This window comes from Periplaneta americana, chromosome 16, assembly GCF_040183065.1.
Source record: "Periplaneta americana isolate PAMFEO1 chromosome 16, P.americana_PAMFEO1_priV1, whole genome shotgun sequence".
Taxonomy (NCBI): domain Eukaryota; kingdom Metazoa; phylum Arthropoda; class Insecta; order Blattodea; family Blattidae; genus Periplaneta; species Periplaneta americana.
Genome location: NC_091132.1, coordinates 54,759,042 through 54,783,316, shown reverse-complemented (window position 1 = coordinate 54,783,316; position 24,275 = coordinate 54,759,042). Strand labels below are relative to the sequence as shown.

Here is a 24,275-nt window from a genome sequence, read left to right as displayed (position 1 = left end):
AGGTTATTGCGATATACTGCAATCGCGATAATCAGTTGATCTCGATAGTCTCGATATGCCACGTGCCAATTGTTTATGTTTTGTAACACAAAATGGTGGTAATTTTGAAAACGCAGTTTTGTATTGCTAGAATTAGTCCCTGTAAGTAATATAAACAATAGTTATAATGAGGTTCATAAATATAATTGATTACTACAATTTGTTGTATTCACCTAAAAATGGTAGTTTCTGAACATAGATTAGTTTTATTCTAGATTTTGTGTGAAACTGTTATAATGTAGAAGTATAACATTAAAATTAAACACAGAATATAATGAGAATTATTAAAAATGCCCGTACTGCATGGTAACTATAGCTGGATAAAATTGCCCAAATTATGAATCCCGACAATCACTGTATGCTGAGCGCTTTTTCCTCGAAAGTTCCACTCCCTGTTAGGCCAACATAACCTACATACCCATTGGTTAATGTGAATATTATAATAACAGGAGAAAGTTCACAGTGTGCAAAGAGCATAAGGTAATGTCAACACGGAACCGTGTTGTCATATATTTTATAAAAGATCTTTGTCAAAGAACTTTGATAGTGTAATATCAACCTTAGTGATTTCTGTCTCCTTGCACCATATGACATGATACCAGACTTCACCTCATCTCGTCAAAAATTGTATAACTCTTTACTTGTTCCACATCTTAAAGTTTCAATGTTGATGTAACATCATATCATCTATGGAATACAGTAAATTACATGAAATCCCTTCCTTCTGAGTATTGCTGGTCTGTTGAAATGACTACTTTTGTCTGTTTATTCTTATTATTCAACAAGAATTATAATTAATTTTCAGCTTTCACAGTAGGTACTACACTAGAGTTAATTTACATGATGTTTCAGGAATTGTTACAGCCTGTAGACAATCTATTAACGATACTTGGGAATATAGCTGAAAGAAATTAATGATGAATTATCTTTTAAATAATTCATGATGACTTACTACTTGAAGCCTCCAAGAGGAAATATGGCTCTACATAAGCTTCATAAATGCGTAAAAGAAAGATTCCAGTTTCTTGCTTCACTTGAAAATGGAGAAATAACAATTCCCAAGAATTTTGAATATCTAATTGATGGTACTCCGTTAGATAGAGCTGGACATTTCATGCTGAGGTATGTAGCTGCTATTCCATATTTATAGGCCCAATAATAATAATAATAATACTAATAATAATAATAATAATAATAATAATAATAATAATGACGATGACCTCCTTTCTTTGGCTCTTTTGCAGCATTTTATTCTTATAAAAATTAAACAAGAAAAACCGAATGTGTGCGGCTTAACAAAGGCTCCTACTTACTGTTAAATACACCATTCAGGCACCTTAATCTACTATTCTGCTGTTGATTTTGTAATAAATGGACAAATCAATTGCTTTTTGAATGTTTTTATTAGAATTTACTGTTTTTAGTGTGGTACCACATTATTTTCACTTCAGTGCAGTCCTGTGTGGCAAAAGTTTGAAATTAGTTTGCCCTTCAGTGAACTCCCATTTGGTAAAATGTCTACAGATTAATTTTTGCTTCATTGCACCACCCTTAGGCGAAAGCTATTGAATTTGAGCTTGCTCCTTCATTGCCAAAGATTAATTCTTTTCCACTCCTTGCCAGTATCATCTGCTATATTAGTCGGACCCAACTGTAGGTCAGTCAGCTGACATTTTCATCAAGGAGGATGAAGGAACTTTGTGTCCTCATATGCCATGTAATTGGATTTGGTACTGTTTGTAATATTAACATCTACATTTGAAATTTGTACCTTTTTCGCACATTCAACTAAATTAAAGCACCTTTTTTTGCACCTTTTGACCAAAATTTTGCGCCAAAAATTCCTAGATCTAATTATAATCACACAATTATTTTATTAGCCTCATCAAATTACTATTAATAACATCATCAATCATAATCTATCATAAATTACATCTAGGAACAAAATCATAAACTTATGTAAATGTTTGTAATATTAAATATTAGCAATGATTGACATAGGCTATGATTTATTTTCCATTTGCATATAACTAAATTCGGAAAAAAATAAAATAAAGATAAAAAGGGTGTACATAGCTGTGAAGTAATTGCTTAGGAAAAATAGTTAGCTAAATGTAACAGCAATTTAAGTAATAAGTAAATTTAGTTGGGTTGGAAGTATTCTGAAACAAAATTTAATTGCACTTTAAATATTTATGTGGAATTGATAAGCAGAATGATTGTCTACTGAAGGCCTCCCCCCTGACACTATCCTTGAACTGACGACACCCTCAGTTATTCTCAATATGGATTTATTTGAAGTACCTATATAAGTTACTTACATTCTGAATTTCTTTACAGATTACTTTCTCTTTCATCTTACAACTTCAAGATGTTTGTTTTGAAAACAGAAACGAACTTATTTGCTAAACGTTTGGACATGTTGAAATATAATGAAATCATAAATATGTTGAAGACATTATACAAACATGTACTAGAGATTATACCATTATTGTCAGACAAAAATTTCATTGATTTCTTATCAGAAGTGAAGCATATTTGCAAAAGTATGATAAATATGGAAGCAGCTGTTCATGTCTTCAAGGAAACTCACCCAGAAACTTGTTCCGATTATTATATAAGTGGTAAGATAGTAAATTATGGTACTGTAATGTCCTGCGGATTTAATTTCAGCTATTTATATTCTGTATGTAAATTTAGTTTAGTGTTGTTACACGAGTTTCTTGGAGCAGCAGAGCAACAAAATACAGTAGAACCCGATTATCCGTCACCTTATTAACCGATTGTCAGATTATCCGCCTTTTTTTCTAGCTTCCATTTTCTTTTTGGTGCAGAAAAATATATGAAGTGCTGTACGTTATGTTTCTACATAATTTTTCTTCAAAAGGTTATTACAAGCCTTTATTCTTACTACAAACTCTGTAGTAGAAATGCTTCGCTGTCGGCAACAGAAATAGTTATTTGTAAAATAATCACTACTTGTGTACAATTCAGTCCTTATCCTTACTATTCGAGTGGCTGTACTGTATAACTTCTATGCATATTATCTTCCATAGTTGTCACAAGAAAACGCATTGTGTTAATTATCGAAAAAAATTACAAAATATAATTGAGAGGTTTGGGAAAGAAGAAACTGTGGTAAATGCGTCAGAGTAGGAGATTGGCATTACAACTGTACGCGATTTAACAAAAATAATAATAAAAAAACAAGTGAATTTAAATACTATTATAGTCACAATCATGCCATGGTATGAAAGAAAAATTTCACAACCTCGAGCGGGAATCGAACCTGCGACTTCCTGTTCTCCGGTCAGGCGCTCTACCACTGAGCTATCAAGTTCGTCTCACGCCAAAGGCTTGGAATCATCCTTTCATACTGGCGACTCTGTTATAGAGTACTGTCCATAGCGTCTGATCTAGTCAGCACTGCTTATGGATGGAAAGAAACTTTACAAATGCAATCTTCATCTTACGATGTTTGGTGACGTATACACGTCCGTTGATGTGACATATTAATGAATTTAAATACTATTATAGTCACAATCATGCCATGGTATGAAAGAAAAATTTCACAACCTCGAGCGGGAATCGAACCTGCGACTTCCTGTTCTCCGGTCAGGCACTCTACCAACCCATAAGCAGTGCTGACTAGATCAGACGCTATGGACAGTAACCTATAACAGAGTCGCCAGTATGAAAGGATGATTCCAAGCCTTTGGCGTGAGACGAACTCGATAGCTCAGTGGTAGAGCGCCTGACTGGAGAACAGGAAGTCGCAGGTTCGATTCCCGCTCGAGGTTGTGAAATTTTTCTTTCATACCATGGCATGATTGTGACTATAATAGTATTTAAATTCATTAATATGTCACATCAACGGACGTGTATACGTCACCAAACATCGTAAGATGAAGATTACATTTGTAGAGTTTCTTTCAACCCATAAGCAGTGCTGACTAGATCAGACGCTATGGACAGTACTCTATAACAGAGTCGCCAGTATGAAAGGATGATTCCAAGCCTTTGGCGTGAGATGAACTCGATAGCTCAGTGGTAGAGCGCCTGATCGGAGAACAGGAAGTCGCAGGTTCGATTCCCGCTCGAGATTGTGAAATTTTTCTTTCATACAATGGCATGATTGTGACTATAATAGTATTTAAATTCATTAATATGTCACATCAACGAACGTGTATACGTCACCAAACATCGTAAGATGAAGATTACAAAAAAACAAGGCTAAAGTGTATGTAAATCTACAACATGAGACTTGAAGTATTCCTATCTTTCCTCAGACAGCCATCAACCCTTGGTCCTTAACAACCCGCCATTGACAACCGAACTTTTAATGAACTCCTGACCCACTACATAGCACGTTAAACACAAAATCATGAAGGAAATTACGAAATTGTGTATTATGCTCTTAAAAACATCTTCTATGATATGGATTTTCTGATTTTTTCGATTAACCATTCAATTTACCACCTTCATTATCACGGATAATAGAGGTCTTACTGTACAGATTTATTATGATGTTACCTTCAGTTACTTAATAAAAGAGAAATCACAGTTTATGTCTAATAAACACTTGAAAAGTAGTGTACGTAACTGAAAGGGTCACTTAGCCATCTGCATGCATGTTCGTCTGCTGTTTGTTGAGTAACTGAGTTGTATAATCTGTTCCAAAGATATAACTCAGTATCTTTACATTATAGTCTTATTCTCATTTGATTATTGTTTACAAAAATATAAACTCTTTCGAAGCAACTGTTTACTAGTCAATTGTATTCTTTATTCCAGTGCCATTCAAAATGTGCTTGCCATTTGTTCAGAAACGTGAAGTAGAATTGAAATTAGGAAAATGTATTGTTCCTTGTGGAAAATGGAAAGATTTGTTGAAAATTATATTCCACATTCATTTAGAATTCGGAATGAAACAATTGCAGATCACAGGCTGTGTAACTCAAGCATTCAGTGATTCTCGAATTCATCAACTAGCACAGGAATTACAAAAAAGGTTAGTAATTTTACTTTCTAGTTATAAGAAGTATTTTGTTAAATTTTATTATTTATTTTCTCAGCATGCTCCATTACAGTGGGTAATGCCATGTGCTAGTGTAATTTACATTACGAGTCAGCCTAAGTTACAGACATTCTTATCAAGCAATGAGGTTACTTTTAGACAGGCGGTGTGTTGCTTTGAGTTTACCCGGCCTTCTGTTTGCTTTAAGCCCAGCAAAGAACACAATGTTATTAGTTGTTGCACAAAGCTGGCGACACAATTATTCTGATGGCACTTTACATTGTCAGTCCCATTAGTTGTTTGAATTGTATCAAGAAGTACGTATTTTTAACCATGGTCAGATACACGGTAGAGCAACGCATTTTCCTCATTGAAACATGTCTACTGAAGAAGTCATATAAATTATGTTTACACAAGTTTCAGCAGCATTTTCCAGACACTGCACAATTATCAAAAGTGTATGTTACTGTGTTGTTAATAGGTGTTTTAGTTGTTTGGCAATCCTCCCAGCTAGATGCTACACTTGCTTAGAACTAGGCAGTTATTTTTCGACAATATTTTAACCCTGTTTAGCCACATTGAATTGCCTCCTTTTGAACTTCAAGAGAGACTTAAAACTGGAGAATTAATTGGCATATACCCAACCCCAGTTCATGAGTAAAAGCAAAATTTTAGATCAGTTGTATGTTTCAGCAGAGAAAGATAAACCTGTCAACCCAGAATTCACACAGTGTGTTAAATGTAAGCATGTACTGTACTGGGTCGGTGTCGGGTAGAGTTCCCGGGTAGCTCAGTTGGTACGTTAAACCAAAGGTCCCGGGTTCAATGCCCGGCACCGGAACAATTTTTCCCTCGAAATTATTCAAATCAACTTTACAGGGAGTTATACCTGGAATCTTGATTTGCATAATACACGTCACTGTTCGTTACAGAAAACCACAATTTAAGTCACACGGAGTTAGTGTGCACTCGAAGTTGGTTGCTTGATGGTTGTCAGCCCACTTTGAGGTCTGTGGATATAGAGGGAAAAATTGGATCGGTGTTGGGTAGAGTTCCCGGGTAGCTTAGTTGGTAGAGCGTTGGTACGTTAAACCAAAGGTCCCGGGTTCGATGCCCGGCCCTGGAACAATTTTTCCCTCGAAATTATTCAAATCAACTTTACAGGGAGTTATACCTGAAATCTTGATTTGCAAGCATGTACTGTGTTACAACTCCAAGTTGGAAATACAAATTTGTAGTTTAAAGTGATCTTTATTCAAAATATCTTCTCATGAGGGATAGAGGAAGACTCGAAAATAATCTCAATTACCAGTGACCAGCTTTAATCCAGGCATCCATTTCACCCAGAAAGCATCTTTCGAAAATAAAATGAAGTTAAGAGGTCCATAAAACAACCATGTTCTTGAATGGAAGAATCAAGACAAAATTTACTAGTAATTTTTCACTTAACATCGAAATACCGCCACGATGGTCTAGTAGCTAGAATGCTGGACATATAATCCTGTAGATCTGGGTGAAATGGATGCCTGGATTAAAGCTGGTCACAAAATACAGAGTTATTTTGCATTGCTGTAGTAGAATTATATCACTTTAATCAAATTTTTCTTTTGAGGAATTGTTAATAAAGCATTTAAAACATTACATCTGGGCGAAAAATTATTAAATTAATGCAATCATAACACAGCAATGTGAAGAAATTTTTCAAGAGTGACGCACACACACTATCACTGCTTGCAGAACGCAGCACTGCTTGAGTTGGGTGTCGGATAGAATTCGGAGAGGTTTAGGCAGGTGCTTACCTGATTGGGTATGGACCTACTGTAACTGGACCATTGCCTTAGCTGACTAAATCCAGCTGATGCAGACCTCTGATCTCTGTCAAATGAGGAATGGCAACAGCCTTATTTGATACCCCATGTATTCGAATTTACTTATTAACTGCATATCTCAGTACATTGTTAGAGATGCTTTCAGAATGAGATAGGGAAGACTTCGCTCTCTCTTATGAGAGACAAGGATATGGCTATGTTGCAGAACTCTTGCTATTCACTCTCACCATGTGCATGAAGGTTTTCAGTATAGGAAAATATAATTATCTTATTAAGTACAGATATATAACCTCTCTTTCCAGTGATGAATTACAGTATTACCACAGTCTAGTATATACAGTCACGAAGCTCAATACGTAGTAAATATGCAAACATAGATAGTTGCTCACCACTAGGATCGCTAATATCGCCTCATTACAGGCAATGCAAAATAGTACCGTCACAGTCTATTGTTTCTAGCACCCTCAAAACTCAAGCTTCGTGACTGTATATAGTAGACTGTGGTATTACATTACTTCAACTTTATTCAGTGTCAAGTTTTAATTATGACGTACTGTCTGTTTTCGTGATTTAGATTTGTAAATGACACTGCACAAGTGGGCGTAAGTGGCATGTCAGCTCGTGAGGTACATTCCAACAGTGTATATTTTCCTCCCTGCATGGCTCACCTATATCAGACTCTTCGTTCAAGACATCGTCTCACTCATGAAGCTCGTAGGCAATTTACACTCTTCCTGAAAGATGCTGGCATGCCTGTAGAAGAAGCTCTTACCTTCTGGGGTACTGAATACTCCCGACCTAGTTCAACATGTGAGACAGGCTGTACACATTCTTGGCAGAAAGATTATCGTCGATATCGCTATAGCATTAGACACATGTATGGTCTGGAGGGTGGCAGGTACAGCTACAGAGTGTCAAGCTGTAGAAAAATCCAGGTATAAGCTTTTTTTTCTTCTGAAATGGAATTGTAATATTTCCTTGTAGAAAATAACACGGATATTTATGCATATGAAGAGTCGACTGCAAGAATGATGGATGTCATTTGGAATACATTTTGCAGGAGAAGCAATTGAAAGCTTGAAATGCTTAGCGCTCAAAGCTTAACTGTGATTTTCCGATCATTACTGGACAATGACTATCAGTGTTAATGCCATATAACTCTGTATGTACATTCTATATGTCTTAAGCTATGCATTGACAGTCTTGGTTCATTTTCGACAAGAAAGTGACATCCATCATCCTTGCAGTGGACTCTTCATATGTCTATTTTCCAAGCAGTAATATGTCTCTTCATACTAGCACTTTCGGAAATGATGAAATACTTTAGAGAAAACTTATTCCTATCAAAGAAGTGATTGAGTGGGTAATATGTTCGCTATTTTTATATTCAAATTTCGCGAGTTGAAATTTGGCTGAGGAAACAAAATGAAAGCATCTTTCGAAAATAAAGTGAAGTTAAGAGATCCATAAAACGACCATGTTCTTGGATGGAAGAATCAAGACAAAATTTACTAGTAATTTTTCACTTAACGAATACCGCCACGATGGTCTAGAAGCTAGAATGCTGGACATATAATCCTGTAGATCTGGGTTCGATCCCTGGCGTACCCCCAATTTATAACTTATATTGGGCAAGCCTGTGGTCCAGGTAACACAGGTTTTCCCCAGGAGCTCCAGTTCCCCTGCGGCATCCCAATAAATCTCTATCATCATTTCATCTCATTGTGGATGTAGCATAGACCAGCCCCTATGATATACCCTGTGCAACGACTAAAAAACTTACGTCGAAATTGAACTCTGCTTACAGTCAATTCTCATTCTTTTCTTTCATCAAGAGTACTAATGAATTTCGCTTTGCAAATGCTCCCAAGTCAGAAATGGATGGAATTCTTCACTATCAGAATCCAAAAAAGGGCCTAATCGACCATACATGAATTTATTAGCAAACTCTAATCAACCAGTTGAGGCTTTATGTAACAATCATTCGACTAACAGTAGAACTGTTAATGAGCTCATGACAAAACCTCCCTTTAACTTGCGTACATTGTTAAATATCCACAGTAGGTAGATAAATGCAAAAAAAAAAAAAAAAATATGTACCCATCCTAACACTAAGGTTGCAAAATTAATGCTAAATAAAAAATTATAATTTCTGGAGCCTCCAGCCTCGAGTGTCTTGTGTCTTGAGTGCACAATATTATATCACATATTACGTGACAAAAGAGACATTTACACAGTATGACAACTCAGCTATCATTAAATGCCATCACCTGGGCCGGAATCGAACCCGCAATCATGGGCACAGAAGGCCAGCACTATACCAACTCTGCCACCCAGGGCGACTCTTACAGTTTGTATGGGCAGCAACTTTTTTTTACATTTGTCTATCTGCTGCGGAGATCTAATAGTGTGCGCAGTTTGAGAGGAGATTTTAACATGAACTCATTTACAGTTTCCTTGTAATATTTCTTTTCTTCATGTTTATTATGTATAGAAATTTAAGAAAGTAAGTTTGTTTGGACTGTTTAAGTATTGATTAACCAAGATTCTACTTGCCACATAAATTGTAGTTTAAATCCTCTTGTTTACTGTTCATAGTTTAATCTTGAATAGTTTTTCAAACAGATGTGGTAAATGCAGTGCTGCCCATTATGATTTATTTCGACTTCTACCACATGTTCTATTTTTGCATCTGGGTTATTCTGTCACTCATAATACTTTGAATTTCTAAACTAAAGAAAGAATGACGCCGTTTATTGTGTCACAGACTTCAGTAGTAAGATGTAATTGTAACAAAAAAAATACAACAGAAATTCAGAAAATGGCCCATCATAATAATAATAATAATAATAATAATAATAATAATAATAATAATAATAATAATTCCTATATTTTGCAGGAATGGCAGTTGACAGCACAGGCTGAAGGTGGATGCCCATTTCAGCACTTCGACAATCCAAGGATGATCTCATTGGTTTCCTCTCAACTTCTCAGTGACACTTCCACATTAAATGAAATACTGCACCTAAAAGCAACTGGCAAGGCACATGAAGCATGTCATTTATTTTTATCAGCTCAAGAGAACATTATCTGTAGAACTAGTAATGTTGATACGACACAAAATAAGGAAATGTGTAAGCCACTGTCATTTAATCGTTTTGCAAACCCTGTGCAGTATTATATCTCTCTGAAATCACGGAAATGTGAGGACAGTATGGCTGAAAGCAATTAATGTCATATTATGTTATTTTATGTACCACTGCCATAGAATGAATAAATGTGTTTTTTCTTCCTACTGAAAAATTTTATATTTTACACATAGAGTTATTGCAGGAACGATGATGATATCCCTTAGAGTCGTCTCCTCTCTTGCTAACAACATCTCGTCAGCAAATATTATGTACTTTATTCTTCTTCCTCTTACTGTCATCCCTTCCATGTTCTGAAAACAGTTCTTCACTAAATCCTCCAAGTAGATGTTGAGGATTCGCCATTGATTATCTGATATTCGCCTTACAGCTGGGGGAAACCTCGGAAAAAAACCAAATTATAAAATTTCTAGATTGGTAGGCAACAGCCTTAGCCAACTGAGCTACACAGGTGACCTTGCATTTGTTAATTATTAAGTTTTATAAGTTTTTTTAAGTGGGTACTCACCTTGGTGAGGAGGCTTGTTGTTTAAGCTAACAAATAACAAAGAGGTACCCACAGAAGTTGCGTTAACATCAACGCAGTCCCACTATATTTTTCACTGCTTATGATACACCGATCAAAATATCCTTCATTTCTCACGAAAAACAAGAATTGAAAAGACTATAGTGGACTTTATGTTGTCAGCAAACAGCTGGATACATTAAGAAGATTGACTGATTTATATAAATGAAGAAATAGAACAGTATCAATTTGGTGCTTTCAAATTATATTAACAGATTCAGTATATTGATGTTGGTCAAGTTACCACATGAACGTCACTCTCTCTCTAGTATAATGGTTAGTATGCTTGCCATCAGTTCTGAAATTCGCGGATTCCAATCTTCTATCACACTGTACATCAAGATTTGGGTATGGAAAAATTATATGCTAAATGGATTCCAAAATGCCTGACACTGACAGGAAATTACAATTGACTCGAATATAACATGCACCTATGCTAAAACAGTAAGATCAAAGTATATTATCAAGACAGGTCACAAAGGCACCCTTGCCTCTAGCTATACATCACACCCATCCTCACATGCAGTATCAGAACTGGAACTTCTGGTCAACAGGTCTGGGTTATGTCAAAACATTACCTGAAAATGGCTAATGTCATACTCCTATTTCATCAGTAATTTTTATTGTTGGTAAATTCTTTTAGTTTATTTAAAGATGAGTGACCATTAAAAGTAGTATACTTACTTACTGGCTTTTAAGGAACCCGGAGGTTCATTGCCGCTCTCACATAAGCCCGCCATTGGTCCCTATCCTAAGCAAGATTAATCCAGTCTCTACCTTCATATCCCACCTCCCTCAAATCCATTTTAATATTATCTTCCCATCTGCGTCTCGGCCTCCCAACTAACACTCTATATGCATTTCTGGATTCGCCCATATGTACTACATGCCCTGCCCATCTCAAATGTCTGGATTTAAGGTTCCTAATTATGTCAGGTGAAGAATAGAATGCATGCAGTTCTGTGTTGTGTAACTTTCTCCATTCTCCTGTAACTTCATCCCTCTTAGCCCCAAATATTTTTCTAAGCACCTTATTCTCAAACACCCTTAACCTATGTTCCTTTCAAAGTGAGAGTCCAAGTTTCACAACCACAAAGAACAACCGGTAATATAACTGTTTTATAAATTCTAACTTTCAGATTTTTTGACAACAAACTGGATGATAAAAGCTTCTCAACCGAATAATAACAGGCATTTCCCATATTATTAAAAGTAGTATACCTACATAAAATCTCAGAATAAATTACATCATTACCGTACTGTAAACTGGGGTTACTTTGAACACAGAGGAAACTTCGACCATTTTTTCAGAAAATCATATTTAGGTTTCTACATGCTGCATTTGTTATAGATGGAGGTAAATTATCATAAAATCATTCTCATACCAAATTTACCTCCATCTATAACAAGTGCAGCATGTAGAAACCTAAATACGATTTTCTGAAAAAATGGTCAAAGTTTCCTCTGTGTTCAAAGTAACCCCAGTTTACGGTAGTTAAAAATAATATTCTATTCAAAATGATTGTTGCCAAAAATGGACTGAAATTACGAATAAAGAGTGCAAAAAAGGCGAGAATACATGAACCCGCAATGCCTATTTTCATCAGTGGTTTCCCACCATATCTTGTAGTATAAATTAAGTATTCATTCAAATTTATTTTGAGTTTGAGTGTTTACCTGCAAATATAATACAATCTCAGTTTTCAAGACAACATTTTATCAAAAAAGGTGAGTATTATAACTCCGTAAATATGATAGTTTTGCTGCTGTTTTGAAGAGGATTCTTATAACTTTTTGGATAGTACTGTAACTATGGTCGAAACATGCCATTACTACAGTCCAGGGCAAAAAAAAAAAGTGGGAAAGGTCCTCACATCAGTTTTTGGGATAGAGATTGAATAATTATTACCGACTACTTCAAACAAGGTACGATTTATGACACAAGCATATCTTATTAGATTTTCTATCGACATGGACAAAAATCACGATTCTACTCTCAATAGTTACTGAATAAGACTGTATTAAACATTTGGAGAAAAAGAATTTTTTTCTGAGAAAACCATGAATTTTTCACCAATATGGTATTACACTTTTTTGTTACATACAACATGAGCTATTTTCCCTGGAAACATGCAGGATTATCTCACTTTTACCTGTAGATACCAAGAATCACACATTAAAAACTGTAGAAAAAGAATGGAAAAAATAATATATTCTAGTAACAGAATTAGTCTAAAGAGGGGAAATTAGATAAGGCATTGAATGTATTTACTTAATTATTTTATTGTCAATAATTGAAAAACAAAAAATGATATAATATGTCGCTAGTTTTGCTTCTCACGAGGTTCATTATTTCTCATTTTGCAGTACTCTTCTTCATTTTTTCTTGCTGTGAAAGTTCTAATTCTTTTAACTGCTGCACAACTTGATCTATATCTGAATCACTGACAGTTAGGTCCACACCACATTCTTGCTCCTCTTTCTGGATCCATCGCAACTTCTCTAACTTTTCTCGTAAGAAATCCACTTGTTGGGCTTCTAGACTAGCCCTATACGCTGCTATTCTTTCTTGCTTCAAATCTTCACAGTGCTTGTCTGTAAGTTTTCGTAATGAATCCTTACGTGTTATCCAATGAAAGTGACTGAAACAATTAAATTCACTTTAATAAAATTTCACTGTTCTTAATGTTGAGCACAAGCAAACATAGTTATGCTAGAAGTATATGATGGTATCAAGTGAGGGGCAGTATTATCAAAAGGGAAGTAAAAACACTATGTCTACCTGACAAAATACTAAAAGCTTTACAGTAATAGTACCTAATAATTATATTGTTTTATATTGATTATAACACTTGTATGCCTAGAAAAAAGGCTTCACTTAGTACTACTCAGCAGTTCAAAAAGTGACTGGGCAGATAACATGATCGTGTAGGAGTAATTCAGCACATAAGCTTTCGGCAATAAAAGCCCACAACTTATATACAGTAGAACTTGGTTATAGTGACCTCGTTTTGTGCGACACCTCACCTATAACGTCAAGTATTCTGTGGTCCCAACTAATTCCCCATAAGACATATGCTTTTCTACCTTGCTTAATACGACAAATGTATATGCGTCTACCTCGCATATAATGTCATTTTCAACCTCAGTTGGAATACAATTTTCTAAGAACCAAAGTATTTTAAGAAATATTTTGCTGAAATCTGGCAAATCCTTTACTGTTCCCCATCCCATTGTAATCTGCCTGAATCCATGCAGTATTAATGGTACCTGCATGCGATCAGTTTCGACAGGAAGTTTTCACTTAGTGCACGCATTTTAACGCAGTATGGCCACTAAAAGAAGTGAGTGACACTTTAGAAGCCATTAGAATTGTGAACATTTCTATGAAGCTAGAGGAGGGAGTATGAAGCTAGGAGAGGGAGCAGTGAAATTGCAACTGAAATAATGAACATAGAATGTGATTTAGAAAGTGTATTATATTGGGCAAGTAGGAGACAACAGAGTAAAATGACTGATTACTCACTCCTCAGTAAAGAAGTTTGGTGAGTAATGAACAAACTGTTTTAATACAGAATACTGTGTTTATACTGTAATTGTACGTGTATTTTATTGTGTTCAAGATATGGTTAAACTGAATACATAAATCTAAAATAAGCCTAATTATGCTTATTATTTCTCATTTTCCACCTCACTAGACTGATAATATGAATCTCAGTTACTACGACACTCGTTTATAACAACATAATTTTCAAGGTCCCTTGGATGTCGTTATAACCAAGTTCTACTGTATTACATTACAGGCCTAATTTATTCGCTTATCATATAGTAAGTGCTGAATTTTCGTCCATCCTCTCTAATGCACATTTCACATAATTTGAAAAGATTTCTAGACACACTCTGGATTTCATCTCTATCGATAGAATTGAACCCTTGGCAAATGATCCATTTCACTGAATTTATGAACGACTGTTGTGTTATAAGGCTTAGCTGATGTAATGGATACTATAGTCCCGTCGCTCTAATTTCCGGCAGCCAATCACGTTACAGATCGGCTACATTTAAAAGTGTGCGTCTTGTGATTCGCTGATGAAGACGTTATAGGCTCAATAAATACTTAACATAATCGCCCGCCATTTTCGCTCTTTCGTTTGCGTTCGCAGAAAGGACACAAGGACGTTATTTGCCGCTCAATTATTTGCTAGATTACAGTGCGTTTGATTTATTATCATAGGAGCTATGACATGATAATATTTAACGGTGTAGCTCGGCAACGAAAGAACAAAAATGGCGAACGATACTACCTACCTAGTTTTTATAGAGCCTTGACTTCCTAAGACGTAAGCAAAGAGGAGGAGTCACACCGGGAATAACAGCATCGCGACTATAGCATCATGCATTACAGGCACCATGTTCGGTTCAAGTTTGTTGAGTATGATGAAGTTCGATATTTGCCGATGTTCGCTCTGCAGAAGGAGGCCTGTCATGTTTGTTCCACCTTGTTATAAAAATATTCACTGTCCTTCACTCTCATCCCTTCATGTTTCAACTGCTTAAGGATTTTAGCACAGACCTTGCTATTAGTTTTTCATATGAAATAAGATGAAGTTTGTAATGTCTTACAAGCAAACTTTCTGATGGAGGCAGATAAAAAAGTTAAATCTTTATCTTCCACCATGTTAATAATGTCAAATGAAGTACTTATACAAATTTTGGCCATTCAACCGCAATTACGAGGCCATCCAGAAAGTGATTTTCCCTGGGACCGTTTACAGAAAAAAAGCAAATTGCATGGAACTATTTATTGAAACAGATACAGCAATTGTTGCGCTATTTGTCAACATATCCCCCACTGGAATTGAGATATTTGTCATACCATGGGATCAATTTTTGTATCCTTGTGTCATAGAAGTCAGCCACCTGGGACTGGAACCAGAGTTTGACAGCCATCTGGACCTCTCTGTCGATCCCATGATGTGACAAATGTCTCAATTCTGGTGGGGAATATGTTGGAAAAATAGTTCAAGAATTGCTGTGTCTGTTCCAATAAATTTTTCCAATGAAATTGTGTTTTCTTTTTGGTAACGGTTCCAGGCAAACTTATTTTTACAGCCCACGTAATTGCAGTTGAGTGGCCAAAATTTGTATAAGCACTTCTTTTGACATTAATATGGTGAAAGAAAAAAAATTTAACTTTTTTATCTGTCCCCATCAGAATGTTTGCTTGTTAGTTGCCTCTCTCATGTTCGAATATTGCAGGACACTATTGGATACATCTGCTTGCTGACCTAATGATTTCGTGGGAGACTATTCTAGCCTGCAGTCTATGTTATCAAATTTTTCTGCATTATAATGTGATTTATGCGCCTTCTTTATTTATTTAAAAATGAGCCAGCTTCTCTTACTTTTTTCACTAAATTGTGAATTGTTGAATCAGATGGTAGTTGAATGCCAGAATATCTCCCTACATATCGCTGGCTAAATGTTACAAGGGTGTATGTAGTAATATTTCTGATATAGACATAGAATCTTGTAATATTGAGCCAGCACTTGAGCATAACACTTTATGATTCATTTGTAATATAATTATCACAAATGAAGATTAGCTGCTCTAATGTGTACTGTATTGCCACAAACTAAACTGAGCTGCACTGAATGAAAGTCAGCTGTATACTAATTGCTTTAACCTTGATGCCCCTTCACACTCAATCCGGGGGAAATATAAGGCTATATCCTTGACAGTCGCATTTGATCTATAACAGTCAAAGGTCGACAGCATTTACCCGAGAAAAACCTTTTTCCTGGCGAATATTCTGTATTTTAATCATATTAGATTATTAATTTTATTCTAATCAAGGAAGGAAAACGAAGTTCTATAGACAAGTTTTGCTTCGTCTACAAACATGAGAATCAAGACACTGTATTACAACTAACTAAATTACCCTGTACTAATAGAATAACAGCACCATACATGCATTTAGGAGATAGTCACCTAAGATGATTTTTTTCCTTCAAGTAGGATGACATTTATACTTCACTGTGTTACATTGTTAATTGGTGGAATGTTATATTAACATTGTTAATGTAAGATTCTTCTTAATCCAGAGATCTGGCATTAACTGTTCTAGTTTACAATCTAATATTTTAATTTGATGTCCTATAACCAGAATTAAATTATGGATGAGCTCTAACACTTTTTCACTTCTTCTATTATTTCTTGGAAGATTGTCTCTGGTGAAATTATTTAATTTACTGATGAGGTTTCTTGTATGAAAATAACGTTTGGTTTTGTGGGTTTCTATTTATTCCACTTTATTCTTTGATGACCTTGAATTCCACTGCATGATTTTGATATCTTTTAGTTGTTCACTGGTTTCTGGTCTAACTCTAGTAATTTTTTATTGGTTACTTAATGATGTAATATCAACTACAATGGTAGTTATTTGGCATCAGTGAAATTGGTGATGCGAGATGAGGCCGAGAAATCGCCATGTGATTACCTGACATCTGGTTTCCTATTATGAATAACTCGGAAAAATCAAACCAGGTAATCAGCCCAAGCAGGAATCAAACTCAGACCTGAATACAACTCTGTCCTTTCATTATAAGTTTTGCCAAGAGATACATGGGTTTTATGAGTTTTGGCAGTTGTTAACAAGTGTCTATGCAGGTTTACTGCTTCAGATCTTGAATGAAACAAATTATATATTTTCTACAAGGTACCAGTAGGCCTATAAATGTAATTCAGAATAAAACAATTACATAAAATGAAATTACAAATTAAAACTGTGTATTACTGAATAGGTTACCTTGGTGGTGGTTTATACACCAAATCCAGTTTCTCCAACAACCACTCAAAGCGCTTGTAATCCCATTTTCTCAAGAACTTTAAACGTTTCTTTCGCCGATCAATCAGCTCCTTCAATCGAACTTTACAGCGTTTGTCCCTGGGAAACTCTTCCATCACATGCTGCAGGTAACGAATCTTAGCTGTCATAGATGCAACTGGAAAAATAGTTTTCTCTATTCAGTTCTCTTCTGTAATTAAGATTTTTTTCTCTTAACTCTACTAGATCTATTTGTTTTAAATGTGTTTAATAACTTTTTTTTTATGTGCCAGAGGCCATTTTTCTAGATTTCGCTTACAGTTTTTTTCTTCCTGTTTTCTTTTTTTTCCTAAACTAATACAAACACAACACCCATGTTCAAAACGGAACTCGAACCCACAACCCTTTGTACCAAGTAATAGAGACATTGCGTGCCTCCACCCAGGCCGACGTAACTAATAACTAATAAGAAATGAGATACATGCTGAAACTCTAATAAAAAAGACCGTGTTTTTGTACTCTCCTAACATTGACTTCGTGCATTTAACAACAATTAACACATTCTTTCATTCATTTTATTACATTATTCTGTCAAGTCATTTTCCAAAACAGGACATCTCAATTTCGAAATTGTAATAAAATATAACTGGGCCAAAATTAACAAGAAATCTGAATGAAATGTTAGAATATGTTGCATTAAAATAAATGTTTGCATTCACATTTATACAAAACCCTTAAAAATATCAAAATTGAAAAGTGTATCACCATACAACAGCCTCTCCCAACAATAACAATGATTTCTAATACAATAATTTTCTCACAGATGAGCCAGCAACTACAGAAGATGGAAGGTGAGAGAATGAGTCTGAGGTGAGGAAAGAATAATCTAACTTGGCTCTTGCTATAAGTAATGTACATAACAGTACTCATCAAATACTATTACTAATGCAGAAACCCTTCTCAAATATTATGGAAATTTACTAGTTACGAAGCAAACATTAGGAAACAAGTTAATATAACTAAATATCATTAACCTTACTTCTGCTTTCTTCAGAACTTGTGTCAAATTCATGCTGTTTCACAGAGTTGATAACATCATTTCTCACAAGTTCAGCACATTTCTTTTTCCGACTGAATTCAAGGCTAAATACTCTTTTCACAAGTTCATCAGCTCTGAAACATAAACAAATTCAATAAACAGCTATAACACACTTTAAGGTGCTATATATTACAAAACTGCACAGGTTGAATCAATTTCTTATTAGGATATAACCCTGATAATTCGAATACCTATACTACCAAATGTATGTACAGTAGTGGCAAAAAAAAAAAAAAAAAAAAAAAAACCCTGGACCGACCCTTGTTCACTCCAGAGCACGATAGACTGGTAACTAAGACTTTCGTGGTTCGAATCCTGCCTGGAAAGAAAACTTTTTTTTGTTCCTTATTCAAATTTATTCCCAATACTTTTCGATTGCAGCTATATTTTACTACTTAATTAACTTATTATTCCCAAACATGAATTTTACCAGCAATCGAAAAGTATTGGGAATAAATTTGAATAAGGAACAAAAAAAGTTTCCTTCCCAGGCAAGATTAAAACCACGAAAGTCTTCGTTACCAATCAATCATGTTCTTGAGTGAACAAGACTCTGAAATCAGCTACAAAGGTCAGTCCGGTTTTTTTTTGCCACTACTGTACAATACCACAGAGCACAGAAAACAAGAAATGGGTCAGCACAACTTGGAGCAATGATCATATTCGTCAGACTTGGAGTGGTAGGACTACAGAGCCAAGTTTGTATGGAATGGGTGCGGGTGTAGTATTAACATTTATTCTGTTTCTACTGCTTGTATTACTGTTTAACTACTGTACTTCATACATTGATTTCTACAACCTTTTTATATTATAGCACTGTACAATTTTTTTTTTTTTTAAATTTCAGGTAGAGTAATTCCATATGTTTGAAAATCAAAACTACCCTTGGTACCAATTAGTTCAGATTATCAAGGTTCTTCCAGTCTAGTATATACAGTCACGAAGCTTGAGTTGTGAGGTTGCTAGGAACAATAGACTGCGCCAGTATTATTTTGCATTGTCTGTAATGAGGCGATATTAGCGATCCTAGTAGTTAGCAACTATCTATGGATGCATATTTACTATGTATTGAGCTTCGTGACTGTATATACTAGATTGTGGTTCTACTGTATGTAATGTGATATGATATGCCAGGTGATCATCACAGTAGGATTAAAGTTTCTGAGTGATTAAATCATGTGATGAAAAGTAATAAAAATATCATATACAATACAGTATCCTGGTTTGAAGATCTAGATCTGCTGTCCCAGATATTGCCATTTTATCCTGATTAAAGAAAAATTATACTGCTTCAATGTTTCAAGATTGCTTGGTTGATCATATTAGTTCATAGAACTATGTCTGAGTTAATGACAGTTTTCAACACCACTGTTACCTAGTCTCTATGAAATCAGAATGCAGTGTCAGCTTCTGATTAATTTATTAATAGTATTTATCCACTGCAGTATGTAGTAATAAAGACCGCAACTGTTTAAGGAGGCCAGTCTTGTTATGAAAATTGACTTGTATTTGAAAACTTCGGTGATTCTGTGATGGGCGTGTGTTGTTCTTGGATGAAAAATAGCATAAAAAGTAAGATTTTTTATTAGAATAATATTTAAAATATGAGGAATAGTAGAGTATAAAGATCTGTTTACATACCACAAGAGTTACAAAAAAAAAAAAAACCAAGAACTGACAATGCAATAAAATCTAACCCACTCCAACCTTGTCACCGGTTTCGGCCTCCTGTCACTTAGCTATCCTCTCACATTACTCACTCTAACCTTTCCACAGTCCTCGACCTCCTGTCACTTAGTCATCCTCTAATCTTCTGATTTTATTCATTTTTCTGTACGGAATTTTTCATGGTTTGGTTTTGAGTTAAGTAGAACTTTAAAAAGCATTACTGGTATTTTAAAACATGTGTGTCACTTGGGTCATGAAATGTTCAGCACCCATCACTAAGTAAAGTGCTAATTTGAAGAATAAACATTACACCTAGTACCAGTAAGCCTAACTTATATAGAATACACGTAGCTCTACAGCAATTAATGAATCTCCCAATTAACAAGTACCGTACAATAAAGCAGTAATCAAGCTCAGATTCCAAAGCTGCAATTCAAGCAATAAGCTCAAACACCACAAAAAATCAGAGAAAATAAAGGATTGCTACAACATGTTAGTTCAACTTCAAAGTCTTAACAAAACAATTTACATACAGTGGGTCCCGGCACACTGTGGGATCGAGGGCAATGAACTGGCAGATACACTTGCCAAGAAAGGCACAACAATACTTTAGGGAACTCAAAATTCTGCCAGTACCTTGTGTATACATTCTAGAAACAGTGTCTTTCATTCATAAAAACAAAGCAAAATTCAAATTGAATTCAGACTACGGTACCACATATATCAAACAAGAACATTAAGTCATATCCATCTGTCCACTCATAGAAAAACCACAAGTCTTAAAAGTATTTTACATAGAGGCATAAATATGTATAATAAAATTCCAAGCTCCATAATAAGTAGTAAACAAAAGAAGTTTAAAAGCATGGTCAACAGGTTGCTGCTGCATCATATGCCATATACTGTAGAGGAATTTATGTCTTTAGAACTTGCAGAAAGTGCCTAATTACTAATGTGTAATTGTATCATGTCAGCAGATGTCCTGCAATAACAAAGCTACAAATTCATAAATACAGTATGTCCATAGTAGGCCTATAATCAGACACTAGATTAAGACTTAGAAATAAGATTGACGAAGCCATGATTTGTAAAGATCTTTATGGTAAATAAATTACTACTACTACTACAGCAAATGAAAACGACAAATCTGCCAATGACTTCGGTAAAGCGCCTGATCAATTCTAAAGTCTCACATCTTCATATTGAGGAAACAAAAAAACATGACGAAAACAAAAAAATGGAACACCCTAATCTTGAACCCAGAAGTAATCTCACAAGCACCATAGAAAACTGCAGTTGCAGCCTTCAGGCTGTAAGGCTGCTTACAGGACACGATTGCTTGGCAAGGCACTTACATAAACTACAAATTCTGAATTCACCATTGTGTCCCCTGTGCAACAGTCAAGAGGAGATGAACGAGAGCCACTTGAAGACCTGCAATGCACTATCTGCAGAAGACACTGTAGCCCAGAAGTATTGAAGAGCACGAATGCTAATGGCTTCATTGCTAGATGCAAGGCATTGAAACAACAACAACATTGCCATAGAAGACGAAACAATGTACCAGAAGATGAAAAAGAATTTTATATTTTAAGAGCAGAAGTTGAACTAGTGCTTAGGGAAATGAAGAAGGGAAAGCAACAGGAGTTGATGGAATCCGCACTGAGTTAGTGAAATGCTTGGATGAAGACAAGAAAGAAATTCTTTCATTATGCAGCAAAATATATGAGAAAGGCGAATAGCCTGAAGATTTTACGGAGATGGTGTTGCTGCCAATACCAAAGAAAAATAATGCCAAGAAATGTAAGGAGTTCAGAACTATCAGCCTGATATCGCACTCAGCGAAGATTCTTCTGCAAATACTGAATTCACGTTGAGATAGAAGGACAGTTGGAAGAAGAGCAGTTTGGCTTCAGAAAAGAAAAAGGTACAAGGATGCAATTGGACTACTACGAACAATCGGTGAAAGATACCTAGAGAAGAATAAAGAAATGTATAGCCTATAGTATTTGTGGACTTAGAAAAGGCGTTTGGCAGAGTGGATTGGAACAAACTGATGGATATCCTGAGGAGAATAAGTGTGGATTAGAAAGACAGGAGGCTGTTCAGTAACCTATACTTATATGAAACAATGAGTCAAAGCCAGAATAAGAAAAGAAATGTTTGAAGGAAGTGAAATAGAGAGAGGAGTACAAGGATGCCTCTTATCAACTGCCCTGTTCAACATCTATTTGGAGGATTTGGTGAAGAACTGTTTTCAGAACATGGGAGGGGTAAAAGTAGGAGGAAGAAGAATAAAGTACATAAGATTTGCTAACGATATGGCGTTGTTAGTAGAAAAGAAGATGATACTAAGGGATATGCTACAGAAGCTAAATGACAGCTGTGAGCAGTATGGGATGAAGATAAATGCAAACAAGACTATAGCTGTTACAAGAAAAATGAGGAGGTAAACTTGCGAATTCTAAATGAGACAGTAGAGCTTCAAATACTTGGGATGTACTATAAGGAGTAACATGAGCTGCACAGGAAGTCAAAAGGAGAATAGCAATGGCAAAGGAAGCCTTTAATAGAAAAAGGAGCATCTTCTGCGGACCTCTGGAAAAAGAACTAAGGAAAAAACTAGCGAAGTGCTTTGTGTTGAGTGTGGCATTATATGGAACAGAAACATAGACATTACGACGAAATGAAGAGAAACGAATAGAAGCATTTGAAATGTGGATACGGAGAAGAATGGAGTGTGTTAAGTGGACTGAGAGAATAAGAAATGAAGTTGTGTTGGAAAGAATGGGTGAAGAAAGAGAAAAAGGAATTGGTTGGATCACTGGCTGGAAAGAAACTGCCTACTGAAGGTAATGAGAGAAAAGTTCGGGGCAGAAGAATGATAGACAACATTAAGATACATGGACCGTATGTGGAGATTAATGAGTACGGAGGAAAATAGGGAAGACTGAAGAATGCTGGGTTTACAGTGAAAGACCTACACTTGGACATAAAACTATTAAATATAAAGGCCTAGGTCTATATAGGTGTTTCGAAATCTCCCGCTATAATATAGACACGACACGAACGTTGTATCGGCATCATTGCCGTAGTAGTATCTAGTGACATCTTGAAAGACGAAAAGCGGAGGGGGACTGGAGAGAAAGTACCTGCATGAAAATAGGTAGGCGTGATGAGGGTAGAGGGGAAGGAATGTAACCGCGTTCTTAAGTTTATCCTAATGAGGTGATATGTAAGTTTTTGCCACTAAAATAAACAAATAACCAATATATTTACCGTTCGTCTATAGATCTTATCCTTCGAGCGCTGAAAATTCTAACCTAAATATTTTCCTACTCACGTTTTAAGTTCTTCAGAATTTTGGAACTCCAATGGAAGCTGCTTAATATCCACAGATGGAAACTGTGTTAGGTCTCCACTTTTCTCTGGCTTGATACATGGTATTTTAGGCGGTCTAACCCATTTTATCTTGAGATCTGACTTAAAGCTACGAACTGCTTGATATATTATCGGTCTAGTACAAATCAGATAACATCCATTGAAGCTATTTGAAAACATTTCTTGAAGAAAAGTTATTCTGAAAACAACAAAACCATTCGCCAAGAGGTTTAAATTACATAAACACTAAAAATTCCCCCATAGAAGTCACACTACTTTCGGCAATATGAGCATAAGCATTAAATAAGAAATTATCGTAACTATTCGATCAATCGAATGAAAGCACTAGCGCGTGTCATCTCGATCTATTAGATCACGATGGCAATGCGCGTGCTCTCTTTCTGCACTGTCGCTTTTGTCAACACGATTTTTTTTTAAACCTCCTATAAAATACGTCCTTAAGTAAATGTAAATATGAATATGAAGTGAGATTATTGTTCGCAGCCTAGATCATATATGTAACAGATAACTCCTCGCTACGTTAAAATCGGCAGCACTTTGAAGAGAACAACCGCCAGGATCGCCACCCGTCCGCCGTAAACGAACACGAGATGGCAGCACAGTCGCTAATGCAATTGAAATGGATATTATAACGTGACTCCTTATGTAACAACTAGATGGCAGCGTAGTAAACCTGACAA

General features: G+C 35.6%; 2 protein-coding genes across 2 annotated transcripts; one reads left to right on the top strand and one right to left on the bottom strand.

The window, feature by feature from the left end:
- Window positions 1–16: 16 nt before the first annotated feature.
- Window positions 17–10,166, top strand: LOC138716271 (DNA primase large subunit-like). The gene is made up of 6 exons (XM_069849168.1): window positions 17–141; window positions 892–1,161; window positions 2,380–2,663; window positions 4,834–5,050; window positions 7,460–7,820; window positions 9,785–10,166. Exons 2-6 carry the CDS (start codon window positions 980–982, stop codon window positions 10,115–10,117), a joined length of 1,377 nt encoding a protein of 458 aa, XP_069705269.1. The 5' UTR covers window positions 17–141; window positions 892–979; the 3' UTR covers window positions 10,118–10,166.
- Window positions 10,167–12,862: 2,696 nt separating this feature from the next.
- Window positions 12,863–24,094, bottom strand: bonsai (28S ribosomal protein S15, mitochondrial). The gene is made up of 4 exons (XM_069849167.1): window positions 23,537–24,094; window positions 18,466–18,599; window positions 17,409–17,604; window positions 12,863–13,241 (listed from the first exon to the last, which is right to left on the bottom strand). Exons 1-4 carry the CDS (start codon window positions 23,752–23,754, stop codon window positions 12,956–12,958), a joined length of 834 nt encoding a protein of 277 aa, XP_069705268.1. The 5' UTR covers window positions 23,755–24,094; the 3' UTR covers window positions 12,863–12,955.
- Window positions 24,095–24,275: the final 181 nt, after the last annotated feature.

What these genes read in the sequence shown, in the direction of transcription:
- LOC138716271 (XM_069849168.1), top strand. Translation starts at nt 980, where the DNA reads ATGATGACTTACTACTTGAAGCCTCCAAGAGGAAATATGGCTCTACAT. An exon ending in TTCCGATTATTATATAAGTG is followed by an intron (nt 2,664 to 4,833) that starts GTAAGATAGTAA and finishes TCTTTATTCCAG; the next exon opens with TGCCATTCAAAATGTGCTTG. An exon ending in CAAGCTGTAGAAAAATCCAG is followed by an intron (nt 7,821 to 9,784) that starts GTATAAGCTTTT and finishes TATATTTTGCAG; the next exon opens with GAATGGCAGTTGACAGCACA.
- bonsai (XM_069849167.1), bottom strand. Translation starts at nt 23,754, where the DNA reads ATGTTTTCAAATAGCTTCAATGGATGTTATCTGATTTGTACTAGACCG. An exon ending in AATTCTGAAGAACTTAAAAC is followed by an intron (nt 18,600 to 23,536) that starts GTGAGTAGGAAA and finishes TTTATGTTTCAG; the next exon opens with AGCTGATGAACTTGTGAAAA. An exon ending in GTGTATAAACCACCACCAAG is followed by an intron (nt 13,242 to 17,408) that starts GTAACCTATTCA and finishes TAATTGTTTCAG; the next exon opens with TCACTTTCATTGGATAACAC.